The sequence below is a fragment of the Crassostrea angulata genome, chromosome 1 (genome assembly GCF_025612915.1).
Source record: "Crassostrea angulata isolate pt1a10 chromosome 1, ASM2561291v2, whole genome shotgun sequence".
In the NCBI taxonomy this organism is placed as follows: domain Eukaryota; kingdom Metazoa; phylum Mollusca; class Bivalvia; order Ostreida; family Ostreidae; genus Magallana; species Magallana angulata.
This window is the reverse complement of record NC_069111.1, coordinates 10,241,718-10,267,500: the sequence shown is the minus strand read 5'-3', so window position 1 is coordinate 10,267,500 and position 25,783 is coordinate 10,241,718. Positions and strand designations below refer to the sequence as shown.

At 33.0% G+C, this 25,783-nt stretch overlaps 1 protein-coding gene and 1 long non-coding RNA gene across 3 annotated transcripts in view; both read left to right on the top strand.

The window, feature by feature from the left end:
* LOC128179811 (integumentary mucin C.1-like) overlaps positions 1-25,783 on the top strand; it is a 55,444-nt gene that overhangs the window by 11,653 nt on the left and 18,008 nt on the right. Inside the window, exons 3-4 of the mRNA XM_052847432.1 lie at positions 24,420-24,521; positions 25,232-25,399. Of these exons, the coding sequence (XP_052703392.1) occupies positions 24,420-24,521; positions 25,232-25,399 (270 nt within the window). The remainder of the gene's footprint in view (positions 1-24,419; positions 24,522-25,231; positions 25,400-25,783) is intronic.
* On the top strand, positions 3,009-13,058 carry LOC128179848 (uncharacterized). Of its 2 annotated transcripts, XR_008243151.1 has the most exons (9): positions 3,009-3,424; positions 5,424-5,494; positions 6,207-6,290; positions 6,626-6,745; positions 7,950-7,985; positions 8,385-8,583; positions 9,544-9,607; positions 11,465-11,855; positions 12,256-13,058. It is a non-coding gene; the product is annotated as an uncharacterized LOC128179848 (long non-coding RNA). The 2 variants fall into 2 exon arrangements; XR_008243148.1 differs by having other exon boundaries at positions 11,465-13,058.

Below are 25,783 nucleotides of genomic sequence, written 5' to 3'. Positions count from 1 at the left end.
AAGACTCTAAAAACATTTGCGAAGGACTCCTAAGGGGTAAAATATTTGCTTGTCCCAAAGGAGATAATGATGTCATTTTCCTCTATTCTCTTGTTAATGTAACTTAAGATGGCTCTCTATTTTTATTGTAATATTTATTTGGTCGCTTTGTTATCTATGTAGAATGTCAAACTATGACTTCCATAAAGCTATACTTCATTGTTGTTTCTATGGTATCACTAGCATCAGGTAAGAAGCAAGTACTATCTTTTTGAGATTGAATAAATAGTCCTCTAATTTAAAATTGCAATCGTATTTATTAGAAAATGCATATCGAAGAGAAGATCATAAATGTCATTTAGATATTAAAGTTTTAGTTTATTTTTGTTTTGTTTACAATAGTGCATATTTTCCTCCCCACTTTATAAGTTAACGAAGAATTTGCTTAACATACAATCCAGACGACAGCCACTGAAATGGCACAAACATCGCGTGCTTTGCAAGTTCATAGGCTTTATCAAATTTTGCACCATTGTTTCTGATATTAGTTTCTGTTTTCTAAGGGTCTTTGGTTTGTTAAAAAAGTTCTCCACAAGGGAATTTATCTTGGTAGTCAATCGTAATTAAATTTTTGTGTGTCACTCTAACTGTTCTGCTCCATGGTCAGATATCGATAGTTATGGAACGCAATCGCTGCCTTATAGCATAAAACTATAGGTTCATTATGTCAAATTATCATTACATTATGTCAAAGTCCTCTACGTGGTGTGAATATATCTTTACACTTGGTCAAATCGTTATTACGTGATGTCAGAATCACGTTAGGTGAAGTAAATATCTCTTTACATGATGTCATTTTTTTTACGTTGGGATGTAAAGTCATCCTAACGTTATGCCAATATTGTACAACCGAAGGTCAATACATCATGACATTATTTCGACACTGTGTTAATGGGGCAAATATATCCTTACATTATGTCAACATTTTATAACATGATGTCAATATATTTTTATATTTTATCAACACTGAATTACACATGGTGTAAATATGTCGTTTTATTATGTCAACACTTTACAACTTGATGTCATAAGTTTATTACATTATATCTAAACTTAATAACGTGATGTGAAGAAATCTTCGCTGTAGGTCAGTTCTCTATTCCATGATGTACACGGTCTATTTCTTTCTGATAAAACATCATTTTGTTATGCGAACACGGACACCCTCGGCCTTTCTCTATACATATAGAAACGGCGGTAAGCTGTTTACCGATATGGATCAAGGGGCTATTTGAACTTTGTGGAACGGAACGGAGCCAGTAAAGGGTTACTAAATGGGAAAATAGAAATTTTAAAAAATGAGCGATTTTTTTTTCATTACATTTCAAAATAATTAAAATTGATCTTTAATTTTAATGTTTAAATTCGTTGTTTAAAGAAAAATGTACATATATTACTTTCTACTCTAATATTAACACATTACAGTATATTCACAGCAGAACTTACTAACTGATTTAAGCTAACAAAAGAATAGTCTATATGAATAAGAGCTTTAAAACAAAACAAACACATTCCTAAGTATTACATCTTCAAAATAACAATGTCAGCAGTACTTCACTTATATTTTAAGATTCTGCATGGCTCCGTTCCGTTCCGCATAATACTATTACCCGTTTTGATATTGGTAATCAACGGAACAGAACGGAATAAGCAAAAATTTCATTCTCACGACGTCATAATTCTCACGACGTTTACAAGAAATCAACACTCATGCTGTCGGATTATTTATTTAATTGAAAATTAGCTACATGTACATATGTATGTGCAAGCGCTGGAGACAGTGCCGGTTCTACCAATAGTGTTTGCCTTTCTTGATAATAAATTTTTAAATAGGCGAATACAGTTATCCTCTCTTATATGTGTGCGTCGTTTTTTGATATATTTCTAATTTATACCCTCTGTCCGAAAAATTACATAAAACAAACATTTCATAAAAACCAAAACCATGTATGTCAAGATGGAGTATGTCTATAAAGGGGTAAAGGATCTTTTGTAATTCATTTGTAGATTTTATTTCATATTAAGTTATCAAGTGTCCTGTGTATGAAAGGGAGAAAAATCATTCGTATGAACGTAGCGTATCCCCTTCCACAAACATTATTCCCACCTCTTCTGCAAAAAGAAAAAAAATCATTTAAATACAATAATAATTTTGTAGTAGAACGGCCATTCCTAGTTAGGGTCAATATCCTTAATTTAAGACACCAATAGCAACGTAAAGTTTAACTACTAAATATGTAAGACTAAATTTTAGATTTTAGAAAATATGTCCTGGGTGTCCGCGTCCCGATATACAGGCTTTGGAACGATTAAGAACCCTGACTGTTAAATGACTGTGTAGTAACGAACTTAATTTGAATACTCCTGAAGTAAAAAAAAAGTTTATATAAAAATCAAAATTTTAAAACAACAATAAAGGGGTTTATTATGTCTCCCCTTTCAAAACATTCTCGTGTTTATTTAAAATATACTTAGACAGAAGGACTTAAAACTGTTAACAAAGAACTAAAATACCATGAGATATACCGTTGTTAATTTCTTTTACCTTTACCCTTTTCCTAACTCAAGGTCAAATTAAGAAAAAAAAAATCATTTTTTTCCCAAACCATAACTTCAAAATTCTTTGACAAAGAGACTTTTAACTAAAAAAATAGTTTGATGATCTAGCGAAAAAGTGAACCAAACCCAACCTTTTGACCTTGACCTTTTTGGATCTGGTGGTCAATTATCATGAAAATATTCCTTACAATAATGACCTGTATCATATATGGATGATATATAACGTATAGCTGACATCATTCTTTTTCACTCATTGAATTTGCCCCATATTACAATCCTTGGGGAGAAGGGGAGACGTATTTTTTTTTTTTAAATAAACACTACCCAGTAGTTTTAGATTTTATTAGCTCACCTGAGCTGAAAGCTCAAGTGAGCTATTCTGATCACATTTTGTCTGTCTGTCTGTCTGTCTGTCTGTCTGTGTTCACGAGAGAACATTTATTGGGTTCAATTTATGTCATTGGAACACTTATTGGGTACTTTTGATTTATTGGGTATACCCAATAATCCAATTGCTTTCATTGTGTTCCAGAGACATTTACTGGGTATTGGATAACACAAACCCAATAAATGTTTGTCTGAGATTTGTCTATGAAATCTAGTCCATCTTATGGACTTTACTGTTTGTTGAAATCAAATTCTTTCGGAATGCCTTTGGTTTTATCATCAACAATGAAGAATTCAGAAGAGTTCCAAACAACTATGACATGTGATAAGATTATCCAATCAGAAAGTAGCAATGGCTACTGAAACAGATGCTAGATGAACATATCACCTGGAACTAGAGAAAACCGATTCAAGGCCTTATTGCTATCTGGATAAGAATGTAAGTTATTTTTAAGTCTTATTTATTTCTTTTCTTTTCATATCTTTAATAAAAGATATTGACATAATCTATTTTAATCATAAACAACACTACTTATATGGAAGAATTAGCCAAAGTACCCAACAAGTTTGTCAATGTTTCTTGTGTTTGTTATAAAGAAGTTTCATTGTAAAACTTTCTTTCAAGAAGATTTTTTCTATCTGCTAGTTTGTTTTTGGCATAAATTTTCATTTCCAATCGTTTTACACATTGATTTCAGTTTTAAAACTGGTCTTTTATGTATGTAAACAAAATCATTGCACACCTTGTTTACATTACAAAGCCTTGTGTCACAGTGAACTCTTTATCTTGCATAAAACTTAACAACTGACAATCATTTCGATTAATCATTTTAAATGCCTTATTTGTGCATTCAAAATAGCAAAATAATTTTTTACTAAAATCTTGACCATGTCCCTTTAATACTTTATTCATAGTGAACAAGTTAACTTTTTGTCTTAAAAATTGACATTGTTTCAATGATTAATTTTTTTTAGCGGTTCCAAATCAACTATAATCACTTCTTGGGGTCTAACGTAGAAACATTTCGAGAAAATTGTAAATGGTAATACATTGTAGATTGAAAATACAGGTAAACATCGGTATCTTGAGCTTGAAGTGACTTCAACAAAATTTCGAGATATCCAGGGGTTCAAGATATCTGAAGTGGCTTTCTGATTAATTCCATTCTTATATTTACACGTGTTTCAGTACCTGTCTATTCCAAATTCTTCTACTATACTCATAAATGACTAATATAAACTTTGATGAACTCAACTGTTGGGATCCTTAACCCCTCATTTGCTGTGACTGTGTATACGTATATGAAATACATATCAATATTGGTACAAAAATTAGATTATTAAATCAATGTTTCGTTTCAAATATGACTTAAATTTTTTGTCACTCGACGGTTTGCAACTTGCAAGGGATGAAGCACTTACCATGTAATTACTGAAATTTATCACGTATGAAATGAAAAATACGGCTAGAAATTTACCAAATAACACATACAGTATTTATTATCTAGCTAATGCACACAGTATATTTTTGTATTTTTTGTGTTTGTGAAGTTAATGTATTTTATATTAATTTATTGCGCTCATCAGTCCTCATATCTAGTAATTATATTGAAAAGTGGAAACGTTTCACATGTATATGATAAACCATAGTCACTTCACAAGTTGTGTATTCAATATGTCCGTATACAGTGTGTTTTATTAAACACATTTGCGATATTCATGGCTGTGTTTTATCTAAATTTTATAGATATGTATTAAGGTGGTATGGGATGGGACATCTGTAGATATTACTGTGGATTCAAGAACATTTATTTATTATAATTAGAATACTTTCACCGGTTTAGAATTTTCAAATTTTACAATATTTAACCCAAAAAAAGCTTTTGAAATAAGATGTGCCCCACACCACCTTACATGCCCAAAACACACAAGCTGCCATCTTAATAAACTATGTCTCGCATGATTGAGGTAACAATAGTTTTGAAAGGTGTAAATATTGCCGTGGGCAGACGTGTGAAGTAATGATACCATGCAATTATGTTCAGCTGTTAAAAAAAATGACTCCATTTTTAGACAAATCAGGTAAAATTAGCGTTTCAGCCCTTCAATATACTTTTACATAAGTAGGGTATTCGAAAATATGTACCATATTCGAGATATCAGGAGTTTTTAAAATCATTACATTTATATAGAGATTGAACGGTCGGGACTAGCGGTAGACTTCAACATAATCAGGGTATTCGAGATATCTCTTGTTCGAGCTACCAATATTTACCTGTGATAAGATTCATTGGTATGGGATCTTTAGAAACCTAATGGCTATATGTACATGTATATATTGGGTGCAGTAGGAAAGTTGTGTGGACCTCTTTGGACCCCAAAATAAACAAATAAGCTAACTATGTCATATACATATACTTTTTCTTTGTTTTTTGTAGAATCATGTGATGATGACCCTTTTGATTTAGCACCTGGAAGTAGAAGTCAAGCCTGGATGAGCTTTTTAATGGTAAGTCAACGTCACATGCACAATGTACATGTATGTACAACATTTGTGTAATGTATGTACATGTTTTATGATGTATATTTAGTATGATTGTACCTCACAGGCACCTGCATGATATAATACATCTTTTTCATAATAAGAAAATATACCCTATACCTAAAAATACACAAGGTACACATCGCTGCCATCTAATAGATTCATTTGGCTTAATTTATTTAAAACTAACACTTCAGTCCGATTTTAAGTCTGAAACTCAATCATAAAACTATTTTTTATCCTCTTGGTTTTGCAGTCTTTCATATACATATAATTAAACTCAATTTCTAAATGACCATACTAGGAGACAGGCTAAGTGCCGTCACTAACACCTTTCCGAGTTTTCTCTGTTTTTTTATCGCGACTACCATTTATATCATGTTCTGGATCAGTGTTCCTTTCAGCATGAACCTCTTTGTTGTTATTAAATTCACATTAACTGCCTTATATAATGATAATTATATTGGTTAATATATCCTGGTTCGGGAGAGATTTTATGTTTTATTCAGTGATATCATGACATCAACTTCCCCGCCGTAATGTAATGTTTCATTGATTTTCATTGGTTAAACATAAAGTGTTGAACAATGAGATGTTGGCTTTTGTAGTGTGCCATTTTTTCTTCGGAACATATCGGTGGTCTTTATAAAAAATCTGAAACATTTCTTTGTTGTTGTAGAATTACATGATGATGATGATGATCAGAGCTATACTGACATCTGGACAAAGAGCAATAATGGAGCCCTGGATTCACAGTTTAAAGGTATGTTCAACATGCACTTGTATAATTATGTATGTATATAATTATATTATCTTGTACATGTCAAACAATTTAAGTTTTTTTTTTATTCTGTAGAAAATAGAGTTGAGCCTTGGATAATATAAATAATGATTTAATTTTCTAAACATACCTAAATACATTCTTTAAAAAAAGACTTTTATTGTAATTTGTTAACTTATTATATTGCATTATTTCTATTGGAGACAAAAACAAATTTTCTAATTCATTGTGAAGTGTCAGCTGCATGGACACAATGATAAAAGAATGCTAGCAGTCATATGAAACACACACACATAAATATAAATTCTAATTTGTAGATTGAAAGTTTTTGTGAACAGAATTTAGGTTAGCAGCATAGAAAAATCACTGCATGCAGACCTTTCAACTCTGGAAAAGAAACCTTGGGCACCCAAGACCTTGTTGAGGCCAGGGGCAAGGTATGTGCATTAAATATGTATGGGTTCCTATGTGTAAAAATAATCATAAGAGAAAACTGCTATTTGTAAACTGAAAGGTTCAGAAAGGTTTCTGGCAAAGCTATGCCATTCAGTCAAGTTTTTGTTAACTTTCAGAAGGGCAAAGGTTTATCCCAGGCCTAAAAAAAAATTGTTTGTGTCCGCTTTCCCGACCGACCCTTGCTTTTACCTGCCGACTCAAAACTTTTTTAAAGGATTTTTGATGGAAAAACGTTTATTGTCGTTTTCATCTGATTTGGAAAAAAATTACTCAACATTTTGGTCACAAAAATGCTTGAAGCGGTTACTCTTCTCAAATCAGTGTAACTCAAACGTTTTGTTTCAAAATGGCTATATGTTTCCATGTGTTATAGATTTTAATAATGCTCTCATCGTTGTCAGAGGAAGTATCTGATATATAATATCATTTTTTTGTTTTCTTAAGACCAGCAGTCAGGAATGATATTAAAGTATTTCTCATTTTATACCATTCAGCAGTCTCAGTATCTAACCGGCATGTATGGATACTGCAATATTAAAGAAAAAAAAATATTTGAAAATAATAAAAAAAAAAACTCCAACCGACCGACCCTACTTTTTTTCAGCATGAAAGCGGAAACAAACATTTTTTTTGATAGGCCCTATGAATTTGATTTATGATATATATTATTAGGGTTAATCATCGGGCAGTTACCTTGGATCTGCAAGTTTTGAATTAAGATATGCAAATAAATAATTATGTATGTATATAAATTAGTTTTAAATTACATACATTTTTATACCACTACTTATCGGTAGTACATGTACTCTAAGCTTGTACGTTAATTTGTGAACCATGAACAGATTGTGTTAACAATTTTCTGTCTGTATAAATAGATGATGTATGCATAAAACGAGGAAGTTGAATCATCTGAAAATTCTTATTTGGGACAGTGATAATAGTTAAAGTGAAAATTGACCTAAAAAATTAGAAAAGAGAGAGATACGATGCACTACAGCTAGTATACATCCACTCCCTGATTTGACAATTTGTAATGAATAAATAAAGGTCATGTACATGAAGCATTGTATCATATTAATGTACAAATTCCCGTGTTTGTGCGGAATATCATCTACCGCATGTTATTTAAATAGAAATTAAATTTGATTTCAATATTTAATCAATATATTTTTTTATCAATTGCAGAAATAGCAAGCAGTCTACCTGACCTGCATGAAAAACGTAAGTTAATTTTTTTAAACTTTATATTGATCACGATATTTGACATGTTTGATATAAGGGAAAAAAATATAGAGATAAAAATACAGTCCATCTTGCCCAGTGAGGTTATATTTTAACATTGAAATACTTTCTTAGGTCAGTATATCCTTCCAACTATTTTTAGAATCGGTAGGACAAGAAAGTAGTGCCTTTAAGCAAAATAGTTCCTATACTTGCAGAGTGTATAAGCATTTATTGGGACATTTTAAATCAGAATGCTTGATACGTGTCAGAAAAGACGATTAGCAATTTTAAAAGCAAGTGTCATAATTAAATTATCATTTGAAGGAAAGAATTGAAATTGATGTACTGCACCCTTTCCAAAACTGTGAAATTCACTACATTGCATTTTCAATACAGACACATTTTGCCGGGAAACGAATCTGACTTCACATTACGAAATTTTAACAAGAGAGGGGCAATTTGATGAGCTTTCATTCAAGAGGTCCTTCGTTGATGAACGAAAATTAAGGCTTTGGAGCTATGAACCTGAACGTTAACATTACCGCCTCAGATGGAAATGCATTAGTGGACAATACCAATATTGAGCTCCATGCTGGTAAGGTATATTCCTTGTTTATTTGCAATTATTATGATAAACGTGCATTTCTCTGTTGTACATCTTCTCAATTACGTGAACAACCTAAATTTCCAACAAGTTCAATCATTTAAATAACTCATTCTATAAGAAAAAATCCATCACAACCCCCACCCCACCCCTCCCACCCCCATCCCCTTTGGGATTTTCAGAAAACCAATTTAATGAATGAAAGAAATTCTGATTTTGACCCAAATGTAATTTATTTTGAGTTTTTATATTTAAAAAAATAAAAAATATCGAATTTGTTTTTTAGTGCGATCATTTCAAGCGAGTAAAAGTGAACGTAGATAAGTAGAAAGTTTCTAGTGAAGGAAAATACTTCATTTAAGCAGTGTCTAGCTATCTACATGTAATATTGGTTTGCATTGTAAGGGAGTTGCATTTAATGCCTGGTAGGTTCCAATTCTATGTTTATGATTATAGATGTGCATTAAATTTGCGTAAACAAATCTGCCATGTATGTGACATGACTATGTAGATGTACGTATGCAAACTTTAATATGTGAAAGCCTACCATGTTGCTTAGTACTAAATCCATAAAACCTATCCTTGTTAATCATAATCAAAATATTAAATGAACTTATCTGTAATCATTTTATGTAGATAACTACCTGTATTTATCTATTCATACTTTTGAAACAATAGATTAATTTTTGGGGATGGGGGTTGATATTGAATGTTTGAAGGGGGGAGTGTTGGTGTTGGTCTTTAAGTTGTACACATGTGTTGTGCATGGAGATGTTACAGTAGTTGTTTGTTGTCTAGCTGTTCTCTCTCTCTTTTTCTCTCTCTCTCTCTCTCTCTCTCTCTCTCTCTCTCTGTGAGTTTTAAATATATGGCTGATTGTGACATGAAAATGCAAATGTTGGGGATAATGTTTGATACATGTAGAATTAAATTCAAAAAATTTCATTTTAGATACTTTGTAAATTGAATTGGAACTTCATCAAAGATTAAAACACAACAATGAGACACACTAGATGTAAGTAAAATTTATTTATGTAACAATGATGTCTACCAGGTAATTACACTTATCCAAGTTTGAAAGAAGGAACCTGTAAAAACTATATATTCAGTATTTGACATGCAGATAATTACTGGGAAACTTTATATTGATTATACATATTTCACAGACTTAGTGGGTATTTTTTATTCTTCTTGATTTTAAGCTCTAGTTAACGTCTCTTTTCCATAGGATATGTTTTTATATAAATGTTACCATGGTTATCATATAGAAGAGTAAAAGAAACCTCCTTATTAGCAAGTTTCTTTTCCTTATGACATATCTTTAATGGGTTAAGTAATGGTGCGTTTCTTCTGAAACTAGGGTTAAATAAAGTTCAGCAAATATTACAATATATGTTTTTTAAGAACATCAAATGCTAATGAACTAGATGTTGTTTAATTAAATTTTGACTGGACAATTTCTTCAGATGTAATCCATGTGTATCAATGCTGCAAAATACATGATTATGTATTGAATTTTTCCCAATTTGGAATCATGGTTCTGTATGGTGTCTGGAATGAATATGTATAAGCTTAAAGTTGTAAATAACCACAATGACTGTTTCATATTTGGGAATATACCTCTAACTATTTTTAGAATTGGTAGGACAAGAAAGTAGTGCCTTTAAGGAGGTTGGCACCTGAAATAATAGTAATGTCAATCATCCGAAAACCACTTGGATATAAAGATGGGGACCTAAAATGTTCATTTATTTTATTTGTGATCCATGTCACATGCCATTTTTTTGGGGAAATATAAGGCTCCAAACAGAAATGATAATTTTCCTGAAATTTTTGCTAAAATTTGACATGGAAATTGATAATTTGAAGAAATAAAACAAATATTTATAGTTTGAACTATTATTTAGCTATGATTTTAATACGGTATGAAGTTGAACACATGTAGTGACTATAAAAGTAAAATCTAAGTCAAAGTTTAAAAATTCTTGCTTTACTGGTGGTTTCAAAGTCCAGTACATAATGAACACAACAACAGATGTTACAAAATTTTGAAGTATTCAAATTATAACGCAAATAAAAAAATTATAGTAAATTGTCATCTTTCCAAAACTTTGCATACAAATAGACATACATTTAATGTCTCATTTAAAAGTAAAACAAGTAGGGGTCACATCCCAAAAATTTGAGATAAAGCATGAAAGAAATAAGCTAATTTTAGGCCAAAATTGGAGTTAATTTTTTCTTAACGTCTATGAAATATAAGCTAAATATACCAAAATATACCAATAGAAATATAAAAAGATTGTTTAAATATGTTTTTAGAACATTATGAATATATCGTAATACATTAAATATCTAGAAGTTTGGTCTGCGCTGAAAATTAGGAAGCTAAAGTAACAGTAATCTAAAACTAGTGAGTTATGAAAATTCCATGTTATTCCAAATTATGGAAATGTTCATTTAGTTCTTGAAAACCTTCCGCCACAAAATATTGTCCCTTACTAAACTCTGTAAAAATGTAATTTTGGTAAAACAATTTTATTCAATAAAGTTTATTATGCATTGTAAACTATGAATATACCCCTAGAATTAATATGTGATGCAGAATTTTCAGACTAGAGGTGACCCAAAATGGCTACCCAAAACCTAAGGAGCGAACCTCTTTAAGCAAAATAGCTGCTAAATTGCAGAGTGTATATACATTTATTGGGACATTTGAAATCAAAATGCTTGACAAATGTTAGAAAAAAGGATTTGCAATTTTAGAAGCAAGTGTCATAATTGAATTATCATTTGAAGGAAAGAATTGAAATTGTTTGACGTACACCCTTTCCAAAACTGTCAAATTTAATACTTTTACTTTCATTTTCAGAGTTTTTCAGTACAGACTTCACACCATAAAATTTTAACAGAAAAGAGGCAATTTGATGAGCTTTCATTCAAGAGGTCCCTCGTTGCTGAACGAAAAATAGGGCCGGAGCTATGAACCGGAACGTTTACATTACCGCCTAAGGAAAATGCATCAGTGGACCGGAACGTTTACATTACCGCCTATGGAAAATGCATCAGTGGACTATACTCAGGCATTTCATGTGGATATGAAGGTAGCGAGCATTGCAGGAAAAATACACGGCTAGTGTTAGAAAGCGTTTAATGGGGTATACCATCAGAAAAATCTGGTAATTGAAGTGGTGAAATGACGGGCGGCTGCCAAAAGGGTGCCCCTTTGGCTGGACAACTCATACAGTTTTCAAGATATAAAGGTTTTTTGTTTTGCAGATCAATTGTATATATAATCGAGATATGCATTATTGCTGGGATTTTAACTTGTAAATTTTTGCAAAAAGTACCCACTTTTGAACTCGTCATTTGCTTATAGGGTACATCTTTTGTGCAAATAACTCCTTCCAACAGTTTTGAAGATAGAGATATCTTAATTTTGCAGATTAATTGTACAATCTCAACCCCCATAAACTTGAAATGATGACCAAATATCTTAAAAACAAATGGGATCTCCACCCCTAAACAATAAATATTCTTGTTCATTGTGTAGGTCATTACCTTAGAGGGTGGTTATGAAGATAAACATTTACAATTTTCTTCAATACAGGATGTTGGTACAGGAAAAACATTCAATATTTTCATATTATATATTATATATAGCAACAAGAGTAAAATGGTCAAACAAGAGGAAAAGGAGGTAAGGGAATATTTTTCAGACTGTTGCACATCAAATACACTCCCATGAATGAAAATGTGCCCAAGACTTACAGAATGTAACTAAAAGTGCGGAAGAATATTGTGGAAAAGGATATGGGAGACCATAAAGAAAATATATGGAATGACCTTAAAAGAGTTAAAAAGTAATAAATTTGCTAAGATTTGCACTTTTGATTGAGTTATGTCTTAGTGTACAGGAATTGTTAATAATATATGTGTGTGCTCATAGAAAAGAACATCATGCATATGCATTGTAATACCAGTAAATATCGTATTGAAATTCTTGATCATGTTAAGATTTTCAAAGTTTATGATGAGTTACAGTGTGTCTAATTCCACACATACAAAATTCTCTGTCACTGTTTTAAGGGGAAAAAAAACCCAAATTGTACCAGTATGTGGATATGAACATTTTTTGAATATTTTTGGATGTGTATTTTTTATGAGTCAGCCAATGACTGTTGAATATTTAAACTTTCTCTGCATTTTTGTATGCAAGCTGAATATTATGCCAGTTTAAAGGTCTATGGAATGGTCTGTTTGATCTTCTTAACCATACATGTAAGATGTCTGACAATCTTTCTGCAAGATTTGATAAATTCGTGTACATGCACATGCATTTGTGTATATTTCATATTTGATGATAATTGTTGAAATTGTTGATAAAGTTGAGATTTTCAAAGTTTATGATAGTTATGTAAATTGATCAATTTTGAGTTTATGATCATAAATTGTTGTTTAAAGTTCCTTTAAGTTGTTGTTTTTCACTTTCCTTAATAATGATGCTCAATTTTCGTTGAATTTATGGGTGCCTCTTATCCACAAATTAACTTCGTCCATGGATAAATAATTAAGGTTTATAAATTACGTCCCCGCAAACTTGTAAAATTTACGCAATCCACGAATTCTAATGTTTTCACAGTATAGTTGATGCATTTAAAGATAAAATTATCAAAAACTTGAGTGTGTTAAAAATTTTAAATCAAAGTACTGAAGTAATGACGGGAGTTAATTTTATTGATTATTGTTTATCTTAAAACCAACGATGTGTAATTTTGTATGGTAAGTATAATATGTAGTTTCATAGCTGTATTCAAATAATTTAGCACATTTTTCTACTATGAATTATCAGGCTTTTCCGAGCTATAGACGGAAAACCCCACATGAATCATGTTGCGTAATATTTAAGAATAGATTTAACGCCATCAAACTCTGCCATGTATTATGTATCAGTAATTGAAATATATCTTCAAAATTGCATCCCAGCAATATTGAACTTTGGCGAAGGAATACATACGACTACAAAAAATATCTAAATTGTTCGTACCATTTAAAATCTGACTATTTTCAAGGTATTTATAAATAAGTTTCTGTGAAAAACAATGGTTCGGTATACATTACAACAAAATTATTAATTATTTTCAAGTACTAAGTCTTGTCAGCAGTGATGATGTGTGCATAGGTCCGAACACTGTTTCAATTTCCGTTTGCCATAGTAACTGCATAGGAGAGTTGATTAAAATCAACTCACAAAAATTACTCGAAGGAAAAGCATACATGACTGCAAGTATAAATACCGCATAAAGGGATTTTTTTTACGTGTCACAAATTTGCGAAAATGGGAGATATATGTAATATTTTTAATTTGCGTCAGTCATTTCGTGCGTTGTGAAAAGTTTCTAAAAGAAAAGAATATGGGATATTATTTCTGTGAGTTTAAAAAATTAAAATATAAAAGTGGTCGCGAAATTTACCTGTAGATCATTGCAAAAATTACCGTATATGCGGTATTGCATACATGTTGCAAAGACAGCACTTTAATTAACTCAGATGTTTCCCTGAATTACTTTGTTGGTTAAAATTGCACATTTCTGTATTACCCAGTAAGCCACAGACTTTTCCATGCTTTATTGGGTAGATGTTATAAGGAATAAACCCCAAAAAGCATGGACAAGTCTCTGACTTAATGGGTAATGGATACTAGTATAGGTATTTACCCCCCAAAACAGTGACAGTGTTTTACTTACTGTTTACTTATTGCGTTATTATAAGAACAATACCCAGGAAAGCATGGGGAAGTGTAAGACTTATAAGGTATAACCAAACAAATAATGGACACGTCTGTGACTTATAGGGTATTACCCAACAAAGCATGGGCAAGTCTGTGACTTATAGGGTATTACCCAACGAAACACGGACAAGTCTGTGACTTATAGGGTATTACCCAGCAAAACTTGGACAAGTCTGTGACTTATAGGGTATTACCCAACAAAACATAGACAAGACTGTGACTTATAGGGTATTACCCAACAAAACTTAGACAAGTCTGTGACTTATAGGGTATTACCCAACAAAACATGGACAAGTTTGTGACTTATAGGGTACTACCCAACAAAACATGCACAGGTCTGTGACTTATAGGGTATTACCCAACAAAACTTAGACAAGTCTGTGACTTATAGGGTATTACCCAACGAAACATGGACATTGATCAATGCTTACTTGGGTAATACCCTATAGGTCACTTTATATGGTAATCCCCATATTTATGACCTAGTAGCCCCCCCCCCCCCCTTTCTTTAATGTTCCTAATCAAATAATTTCCTATACTAGATTAAAACAAAGTAGGTCACAGGCCTGTTCGTTCTCTGTTGAGTATTACTTTGTTGGGGTACTGTTATAATAGACTTTAAAAAATTACTATTTTATGCTTTGTGAATTATTAAAAAAAATTCATGAATTAAATTAAAAAAATTTATTTTAATAATTTTATATCAAAAATGCATGGTAACATCTAGAATTATGTACCCAAGAAGTTGATGGACATTTGTTGATACCCAATACATCTGCAAAGAAATTTAACCCAATAAATGTATTCTCGTGTGAAACCATATCATGTACCCAATAATGATACCCAATAAAGTTTTGGACACTAAGTACCCAATATATGTTTAAATGTGTGTCTGTCCGTCTGTCTGTCTGTCCGTCCGTCTGTCTGTAAACTTTTCACATTTTCAACATCTTCTCAAGAACCACTGGGCCAATTTCAACCAAACTTGGCACAAAGCATCCTTAGCCTAAGGAAATTTAAATTTGTGAAAATTAAGGATCACGCCCTTTTGCAAAGGGAGATAATTAGAAATTTATGAAAATTTTCGAGAAATTTTCAAAAATCTTCTTCTCATGAACCATAAGACCAGGAAAGCTGAAACTTGTGTGGAAGCATCATCAGGTAGTGTAGATTCTAATTTGTGAAAATCATGACCCCCGGGGGTAGGGTGTGGCCACAATGGGGGGTCGAAGTTTTACATAGGAATATACAGAGTAAATCTTTGAAAATCTTCTTCTCATGAACCATAAGACCAGGAAAGCTGAAACTTTTGTGGAAACAATCTCAGGTAGTGTAGATTCTAATTTGTGAAAATCATGACCCCCGAGGGTAGGGAGGGGCCACAATGGGGGGTCGAAATTTAACATAGGAATATATAGAGTAAATCTTTAAAAATCTTCTTCTCATGAACCATAAGACCAGGAAAGCTGAAACTTGTGTGGAAGCATCCTCAGGTAGTGTAGATTCTAATTTGTGAAAATCATGACCCCCGGGGCTAAGATGGGGCCACAATGGGGGGTAGAAGTTTTACATAGGAATATATAGAGTAAATCTTTAAAAATCTTCTTCTCATGAACCATAAGACCAGGAAAGCTGAAACTTGTGTGGAAGCATCCTCAGGTAGTGTAGATTCTAATTTGTGAAAATCATGACCCCCGAGGGTAGGGAGGGGCCACAATGGGGGGTCGAAATTAACATAGGAATATATAGAGTAAATCTTTAAAAATCTTCTTCTCATGAACCATAAGACCAGGAAAGCTGAAACTTGTGTGGAAGCATCCTCAGGTAGTGTAGATTCTAATTTGTGAAAATCATGACCCCCGAGGGTAGGGAGGGGCCACAATGGGGGGTAGAAGTTTTACATAGGAATATATAGAGTAAATCTTTAAAAATCTTCTTCTCATGAACCATAAGACCAGGAAAGCTGAAATTTGTGTGGAAGCATCCTCAGGTAGTGTAGATTCTAATTTGTGAAAATCATGACCCCCGGGGGTAGGGTGGGCCACAATTGGGGTTCGAAATTTAACATAGGAATATACACAGTAAATCTTTAAAAATCTTCTTCTCATGAACCATAAGACCAGGAAAGCTGAAACTTGTGTGGAAGCATCCTCAGGTAGTGTAGATTCGTAGTTGTGAAAATCATGACCCCCGAGGGTAGGGTGGGCCTTAATGGGTGTTCGAAGTTTTACATAGGAATATATAGAGTAAATCTTTAAAAATCTTCTTCTCAGAAACTAATCAGCCAGAAAAGCTGAAACTTGGGTGGAAGCATCTTCAGGTAGTGTAGATTCTAATTTGTGAAAATCATGACCCCCTGGGGGTAGGGTGGGGACACAATGGGTGGTCGAAGTTTAACATATGAATACATAGAGTAAATCTTTAAAAATCTTCTTCTCAGAAACTAATCAGCCAGGACAGCTGACACTTGTGTGAAAGCATCCTCAGGTAGTGTAGATACAAAGTTGTGAAAATCATGACCCCCGGGGGTAGGATGGGGCCACAATATGGGGTCGAAATTTTATATAGGAATATACAGAGTAAATCTTTAAAAATCTTCTTCTCAGAAACTAATCAGTCAGGAAAGCTGACACTTGTGTGGAAGCATCCTCAGGTAGTGTAGATTCAAAGTTGTGAAAATCATGACCCCCGGGGGCAGGGTGGGGCCACAATGGGGGATCAAATTTTTACATAGGAATATAAAGAGTAAATCTTTAAAAATCTTTTTCTCAGAAACTAATCAGTCAGGAAAGCTGAAACTTGTGTGGAAGCATCCTCAGGTAGTGTAGATTCAAAGTTGTGAAAATCATGACCCCCGGGGGCAGGGTGGGGCCACAATGGGGGATCAAAGTTTTACATAGGAATATATAGAGTAAATCTTTAAAAATCTTCTTCTCAGAAACTAATCAGCCAGTAAAGCTGAAACTTGTGTGGAAGCATCCTCAGGTAGTGGAGATTCAAAGTTGTGAAAATCAAGACCTTCTGGGGGTAGGGTGGGGCCACAATGGGGTGTCGAAATTTAACATAGGAATATATAAAGTAAATCTTTAAAAATCTTCTTCTCAGAAACTAATCAGCCAGGAAAGCTGAAACTTGTGTGGAAGCATCCTCAGTTAGTGTAAATTTATAGTTGTGAAAATCATGATCCCCGGGGTAGGGTGGGGCCACAACGGGGGGGGGGGTCAAAGTTTAACAAAGGAATATATATGGTAAATCTTTAAAAATCTTCTTCTCAGAAACTAATCAGCCAGATGATTCTTTACAATTGTTAAAACTTTGGCCCCAGGACAATTCTTTGGCCTCACAAGAAGGTTCAGAGTTTATGTACGTTTATATCCCATATATAAACAATTGTTAAGGATCTTTTAGAGAACTGCAATACTCAACATATGATATGACTATAAAATCATCCTGTTAGAAAAGATGATTATAAACATAAGAATATCCAGGGGAAAAATGGATTTTATTTATACAGGATCAACATGTATTATTGTACATTGTCCAGATAGTTTGTATTATGACTCCATTAAGCTGATTTTATCATACCTATTGTTCCTCAGGTGAGCGATGTGGCCCATGGGCCTCTTGTTTCATTTTAAGTATTCAAGGGCCGATGAGCACGAGAAGACTTGAATTTTAAATAAGTCTTATTCTAACTTATAACTTAGGTCGATCTAAACTATAAACTCAATGTTTAAAAACGTAAATCTTCTTTCATTCTCGGGAAATTCAATTGTCAGCAACTAAGTCCCTTACAGCTTTCAGAAAAGCATACGAAGGCCTATATATGTATTCATTCTTGTATGATTAAATCACTGCTTCTTACTAGTATCTACTCGTGGAGTTTTTCTGGGTCCATTTGGGTAAATCGGCGTACCGTTTCTATGTTTATGTCATGTTGTAAATTTTGAATTTAAAACATGATATACATGTTGATATAAAGGCCTAGGACAGTCGTGTAAGTACAATGTATAACGGAATGATGTTTCGACTTGATGTAATGGAGCGTGTATATAAAAGAATAGAGAATTAACCTAATGTAAAGTTGAACAAAACGTCAAGATATTTTCGCATTAAGTAATGTACTTTTGACATCAAATGATAAAGTGTTGACATAATGAAAGGATGTGTTAACACCATGTGTTAAAGTGTTGATAAAATGTAAGAATATATTGATATCATGTAATAAAATGTTGACATACTGTAAGGATAGAATCGCGATATGTACTGCTGTGTTGATATATTGTAAGGATGTATTGAAAGCATGTAATAACATGTTGACATAATTTAAGGATACATTTGCCCAATGTAATACAGTGTCAAAATAATGTAATGGTGTATTGACCTTTGGTTGTACAATGTTGGCATAACGTAAGGATGATTTTACATCACAACGTAAAACGTTGACATAATGTAAAGTCATGTTTACTTCACCTAACGTGCTTTTGACATCTTTTGACATCACGTAATAAAGATTTGACCAAATGTAAAGATATATTCACACCACGTAATGGACTTTGACATAATGATTCCCTGGAACGTTTCAAAAATTTGAAATACAAAAATTTCACCAAATTAAGTAGCATCAAAACTTACGATATTTTACATTTTATACAACCATCCCCACTATAAATTAAAGTACAGGCTTTTGACATCATTGATAGCAGCATTTTCAATGAAAATGGATGACGTAAATTTACTTAACCATGTCATCGGTCATTTGCAAAACTGTTTTGTTAATTAAAAACCATTTGGATGGTGCACACAGGTACTCTGAAGTGGTTATGATGCTTGAATTCCTGACAGACAACATTTATGTAGTTTTTAAAGATAAGGCCTTCCAACAAATTATTGAAATATTATATATTCCAATGGGTACCAATTGCGCCTCATTGTTAGCAGACCTATTTTATACTCATATGAAGCAGAATTCATTCAAAAACTTGTACGAGACAAAAATAAATCATTTGCTGTGGCCTTCAACTCAACATCCAGGTATATCGACGACGTATTCTCAATTAAAGCTGACATGAACTCATAAAAGCGTCTTGATCGCTCCTCTACTGCCACTGGGGATATATATACCGGTCATGTTAGTTAGGTCGGTTGCTTTCCGATCGAGGCATTCAGGTTACACGGACTTCTAAATGCATGAACTACATATTGTAGTAAAACCTTTGTAGTAAAGAATAAAGGAAACAGCAATCAATAAAAAACAAAAAATATTTATTCTTTGAAAGAATTTCCAAGGTAGCCTTACTATTTTGCACATATAGTGCTGCCTTACTTCACATGCACATCGAACACGTGTGTCGTTCATACAGAGTACATAACGTCTGCATCTTTTGAAAACCCCGGCAGCACTACATCCAACACAGTAGATAAATGATAGTAAATCCAAGAAAGTAACAACGTGACATCGTTTCCATCGGTTTCTACAAAAAATCCATACAATCATTGGCATTGCTCGATCTGCCACACTGTGTGGTTGCGCTTGTGCAATGTTATAACATTCACAGGAAAACGATCTACTATTATCGAGGATTTTTGAAGTATCTGTGCCTCGATTTCAGTTTGTCTCGTTTCGTTGTTCATTGTATATTCCTTGCCAGTGCAGTGATTGTTGCGTGAACCCTGAGGTCCACGCAGAAAATATATAAGCGAGGTTAAACCGGATGCTATGGGGAAAATTAAGCCTGCGCATGAGTTAGCCTGGTTCCTGTGCGTAATGGGTAGCTCAGGGAACCAGGCTAGCATACGTTTATCTGAATCGGGATCGGGACTCCGTGCATATACCCACATAAGTTCAAAGGCGCTTTAATTGTAAAGTTGTCGGTAAACAGTAGAGAAACAAAGCAATCTATTCCTTTTAAAGAAATGATTGGCATGTGATATGAACTATCAGTATTATGAAATAAGTTAATGTTATGCCGAAACTACAACATGCATCAAATAACATAATTTGCAATGTTTTGTTGTTTTCCGAATACACATGTAACTTAACTTTACGTTTATAGTAGGCGAGGCTAGAGAACTTCCCGATTAATTTTTTTTTAAACATTTAAGTTTGATTGAATAATTATGTCACTGTATAAAAGTTTAAATCTCAAGAAAAATGCATCAAAATATGAAATTTTTAATTTACACAAAGCTGTTAACAAAGGTAGTGCTAATCGTAATGTGTGCGCAAATAGTAGAATTCACCAAATGCCTGATAATATACATGCAAACTTCATTCATAGATAGATCATAGTTATTTTAGAAGTATGAACCTTAAATTCTGAGATAAAAAGTCAGGGCTGTACATACATGTATACGTAATACAACGTACAAATTAAGTGGTTAAAAGCAGAGGGCTAGAGTCGGTGGAATCTCTAATATTCTTAAGGCTTTCACGTTTTCGTTGGAAACAAATGCAAATGGTCCACATATTGTAGTCCTTTTTTAAAGGACAGTAACTTGTCATATTATATTTGTTCAAAACGCGTTTCTACACGTCTTTTCGTCCAAGGTGTTCAGGTGAATGAAATACCTGAATGCGGTGAAGCATGAATAGTGCTTTCGGCCTTATATAGGGGGTGTGTAGCAATGAGCAGAACAATAGAAATCGACAACTTATATGGCGGTAGTCGGAGATAAAAGGGAAATAATGCGTATTTATGAATTCATGTCAGCTTTAATAATTGTTACTTCCTTACTTACGTCGACTCGATATATCCCAGTGAACTTGAAATTAAAGAAATCACTAAGTCTGCGTTATCTGTTTAATATTTTGATATTTTACTGAAAAGGGACATTGATGGTAACCTAACAGGAAAGCTTTCTGACAAAGGTGATGACTTCAATTTTTCTACAGTCAACTTTCCTTACTTATGTGGTAGGAATATACCTTCATCACCTGCATATTGGGTTTCTGACTCAGTTGATTCGATCGCAAGGGCTTGCTTTTCGTATGAACTATTTCTAAGGCGCCGCAAGCTACTGACAAATAAGTTGATAAAATAGGACTATCAACAGTCTTGTTTGAAGTCATGTTTTCGTAAGTTCTATGGTCGATACTAGTACGACCTTCTCTGCAAATACAATCTTTCACTGGGTCGCATTCTGACTGTCGTTTATCATACCTTTTGTTAGACTATAATAAATTACCTAGTTTTCTACGGACTTTTCCGTTTTTCCCGATCACGAAAAAGAGCACACGGTGGGTGTGATTGGTCAGCAGAGGATACCTACTCCTCCATGGCACCTGATCTTATCCCTAACTTTTATGGATGTCCGTATTTGCTCTACTCCTGTTTTGTATTTTTTCTTTGGACTTTGATTTTGACCACTGTTCGTTATAACCATTTGTCACATACCTACCTTGGGTGTCTGATAAACATGACAGGGTGACATAATGTCGTTGATAGGCATAGGCATGTTTATTTTGAATCGGTTAATTAAGTTTCCGGTTATAAGAATATTGATAACTTCATTTCATATCACAAAATATTTAAACATAACTTTCATAGATAGCAGCAAGACTTTTTTTAGTGCCTTATGTTTTCATCATCTACAAAAGCATTTCAATGTCATTCCATGTGGAATATCGTTTTGAAGAAGAACTGCAACACGGGGGGGGGGGGATAGTCAACATTTATATATGACCAATCTGACGAAATGCAGTAGGCTTCCTTTTCGTGTTTTCAGGTTTCTGTTACTTTATCATAGAACTTTCCGATCGCCTATGTTACAACAGTAGCGTAGACTTTTAAACAATGATATTCAAAAGAATTTAAGTGCCCGTTGTCAAATCTTGCACAAACAATCGTTGTTTCACTATCCAAAACTTATAAACCACCGAAAATATTGCACTTCTTGTGTATAGTATTGGACATATATTGCAAAACAGAAAGGCTGGGCAAGGATTATACACAAGGCATTACTTAGACCTCCACATGGAAACCTAATTCATCTGAGAACTCCACATAAGAACCTAATCTAAATTAGAAATCAATGTAGAAACCTAATTCAACTGCATACATATTTATTCCTTATCAATAAGCAGACTTTTTGTATTGTAAGAGCAACATTAGACCAACGGGGAGAGAAAATATTGTTCGACATTGAATTTTTATAGAGATTTAATATGACGTTGACTTAAATCCTCGATGTAAGGTAACGTCTTATCCCTGCAGACATTGGTCTGGTAAAGTCTGCAAGATTCAGCAAATTGCAATGGTAGAGAAATTATGGTCCAAAACTGGATATTTTATATCTGTTTGTTTACCCTTAATAACATGAGAAAAATTTAGATTAAACATTTATCAATCAGAATCTACAAAAATAAAACTGTTGGCTATCCTATCTTACCAAACTTTGTTATATTCTAAGACAAGTAAAAAATCAGTGATTGATGTTATCATACATGTAGAATCCGTGGTAACCGATTTGCAAAAATCTGAACCAAATGCGCTGAAAACAAGTACTACCTTGGTTTGTAGAGTATGGTGACAAAATTTTGTTTCATATCGCTTGCTGATTAAAATATCTCTTTAGTGTTCAGAATAATAAATTTTATGCATGTATACATGTATTAGGAAATATATATACAATGTAGGTATAAAATAGTTATTTCTTTTTGGGAGATGACTTTAATCAATCAACTTTCCTATGCAGTTACTCGGACAAACCGGAAGTGAAACAGTGTTTGGAACTACGCACAAATTATAACCGCTGACAAGACGTAGTACTTGAAGATAATCGAATTTATCGATGATTTTAAACCAAATAATAATCCATAAAATGAACTCCCATCAATACCTCCGTACTTGGATTTAAATATTTGCTGACACCAGTTAGCTATTGATATGCGTTTGAGAAATAGTATGAAACTTGCTAAACAGCTTCAAAATGTCAATCAACAGATCAAGTTTACACTTTTGTAGCCTCTGGTTGACATATTTTCGAGTAAATCATTTTTTTATATTATAATTTTTTAATGTTCGGGTTTGTTATCGGGTTCGGTGTGTATTAAATAAACGAGGCTAGTATATAATCAGTAATATTCGTTCCTTGTTTTAAACTTTAATCATTTCTAACAAAAAATTAAGTTATGTAAAATTGTGTCAAGTATTGTGTTGTAAATTTAATCGGCAGTTTTTTTATTTATATTGTTACATTCGAGTTCGTTTGATATCGGGTTTGGCTGTTTAAAGGGGCATGGTCACGATTTTGGTCAAAAATTATTTTTTTTAATTTTAATGTTTATAATGCTTCAGTAAAGCATATTTTATAGGCAACCAAAAATTGAGTGTCATTTGTTGAGTTTTAAGCGAGTTACAGAGCTTACAATTCCTCGCTATTGTTTACAGTTTTACGTTTTTTGTTTACAGTTTGAATGTTGAAGTGAAAATTCCAGTTTTAGAGCTAAAACTTAGGAACTATTTATTTATGCTTAAAATAAACAAGAATATAGACAAATCATCTTGAAAAAGATTTTTTAAAGGTATATTGAACTATGTAAACAAAAACAGGGCACGAGCCTTGTTTACATGACGAAGAATTGTGAGACCTGTATCTTGCTTTAAACTCATCGACGGGCACCTATATTTCACTTGCTCATTAGAAATGCATTCATAAAGCTTTGTAAATAATAAAAACAGAAAAATAAAATTTTACAGGAGAGTAGTTAATTCCGCAATTCCGCTGTTCTGTATCAAATCGCAATAATAAAAACCGAAAGCACCGATTTTAGATTTGATTTCAAAAAGTTTGTCTGAAAAATGAAAAGAAGATTTTAAAATCCCAGAGGGCTACATGTATTTCTCGTGATTTTACGCGGTTATTATTTCACCCTGTTAAATTAGATATCTACAGTATTAGGCACAGGTTAATAATCATTATGTTTTTTATGTTGGAATGAAATTGATTTTCATATATGTAACATTCACTTATCTAAACACAAAAATTGAAAAAAGGTGAGTTGATACCAACAGAATACCATTTATTTTATTAGAGTGTACCGATGACCATCACTGTATTTGCCCGACGGGAATGATTGGACACTGCGGCTGGGACAATATTTTTGAAAGGAAATGTGAATGCAAACAATTACCTGGTAATACTGAACTTACTAAAGCGCAAAAACAGTAATTAAGCTAGGTATATAAGAATATGTTTTTAGAACGGATTTATGACAGAAAAATTAGCAGTATATATGCTTAAATGATAAATGATGTATGCCACATTTAAGTTTAATATTAAATCATATTTTACAACAACTGTTGACATGACCAAATTACAAAGTACGTTGGATATCCATGCTGTCCAGATGGAACAGAGTGTCACTGTCGTCATCATCATTATCATCCTTTGATACCGGAATATTATAATAACGTTGTAGAACCATGCATGATACACGAACAAGCTGTTGCGTATTATTCTTTAAAAAAGTGTAAATAAAGTGTATGACATTTTCTATTTTAAATACATTAATTTTAGTAAGTCGATGTTTTTTCGATGAGAATTAAATTTCATATTATAATTTTACTTTATTAAATAAACTTCAATTTAATTAAATATAAAATTGTTCTTAATAATGTAATGTAAATGTAATGGACAATTGTTGTTCAAACACTTTTATGTACCTGCTATGGAGAAAAACGTAACTTTCAAGTGTGTACCGTTCCAAAGTACACAGGATAAAACCCGTCAATAGCACTGCTACATTATTCTAGTTCAAAATGAATCTTAAGACTAAGGAAAATATTGTCCCTTAATGTCTCGTGACATGAAATCTGCAAATTTACTTAAAAAACTATCTTTTAGTAAACGGAGGATGGAACGAGTGGTCGAGCTCTCCTTGCAGCGCCACCTGTGGGGATGGTAATAAAAATGAAACCAGAACGTGCACTAATCCTGCGCCGTTACATGGTGGAAGGAACTGTGAGGGAGACAGTGTCCGTGTTACTCCTTGTCATACTGGACAATGTCCAAGTAAGTCTGTAAAATAATCACACATTTTAGCCAAAATTGTTCCTCAGGTTAAATACTGACTAATGCATGGGAAAATTTACATGTAGTTATTAAAACAAGGTCTTTTTAATAGAACACAAATTACAAAAAATAAAAAGAAACGGCATGAAGATAAGCATAAAGTGATATTGTAACTCATACTAAAAAAGATATAGAAGTCACAACGAGCAAGTATCGCCAATATCATGGTTCAATCATTATGTAAAAGTCTGTTTAGGTTTTCGTTTTTCCTAACACTAAGAATTTGTTCATGAATAAACGTACTATCGTCAAAGGACAAGTAAATCACTATAAGGAACAAATTCCAAGAACTCCTCTTGTACGTGTACCATCTTATAACCGGGA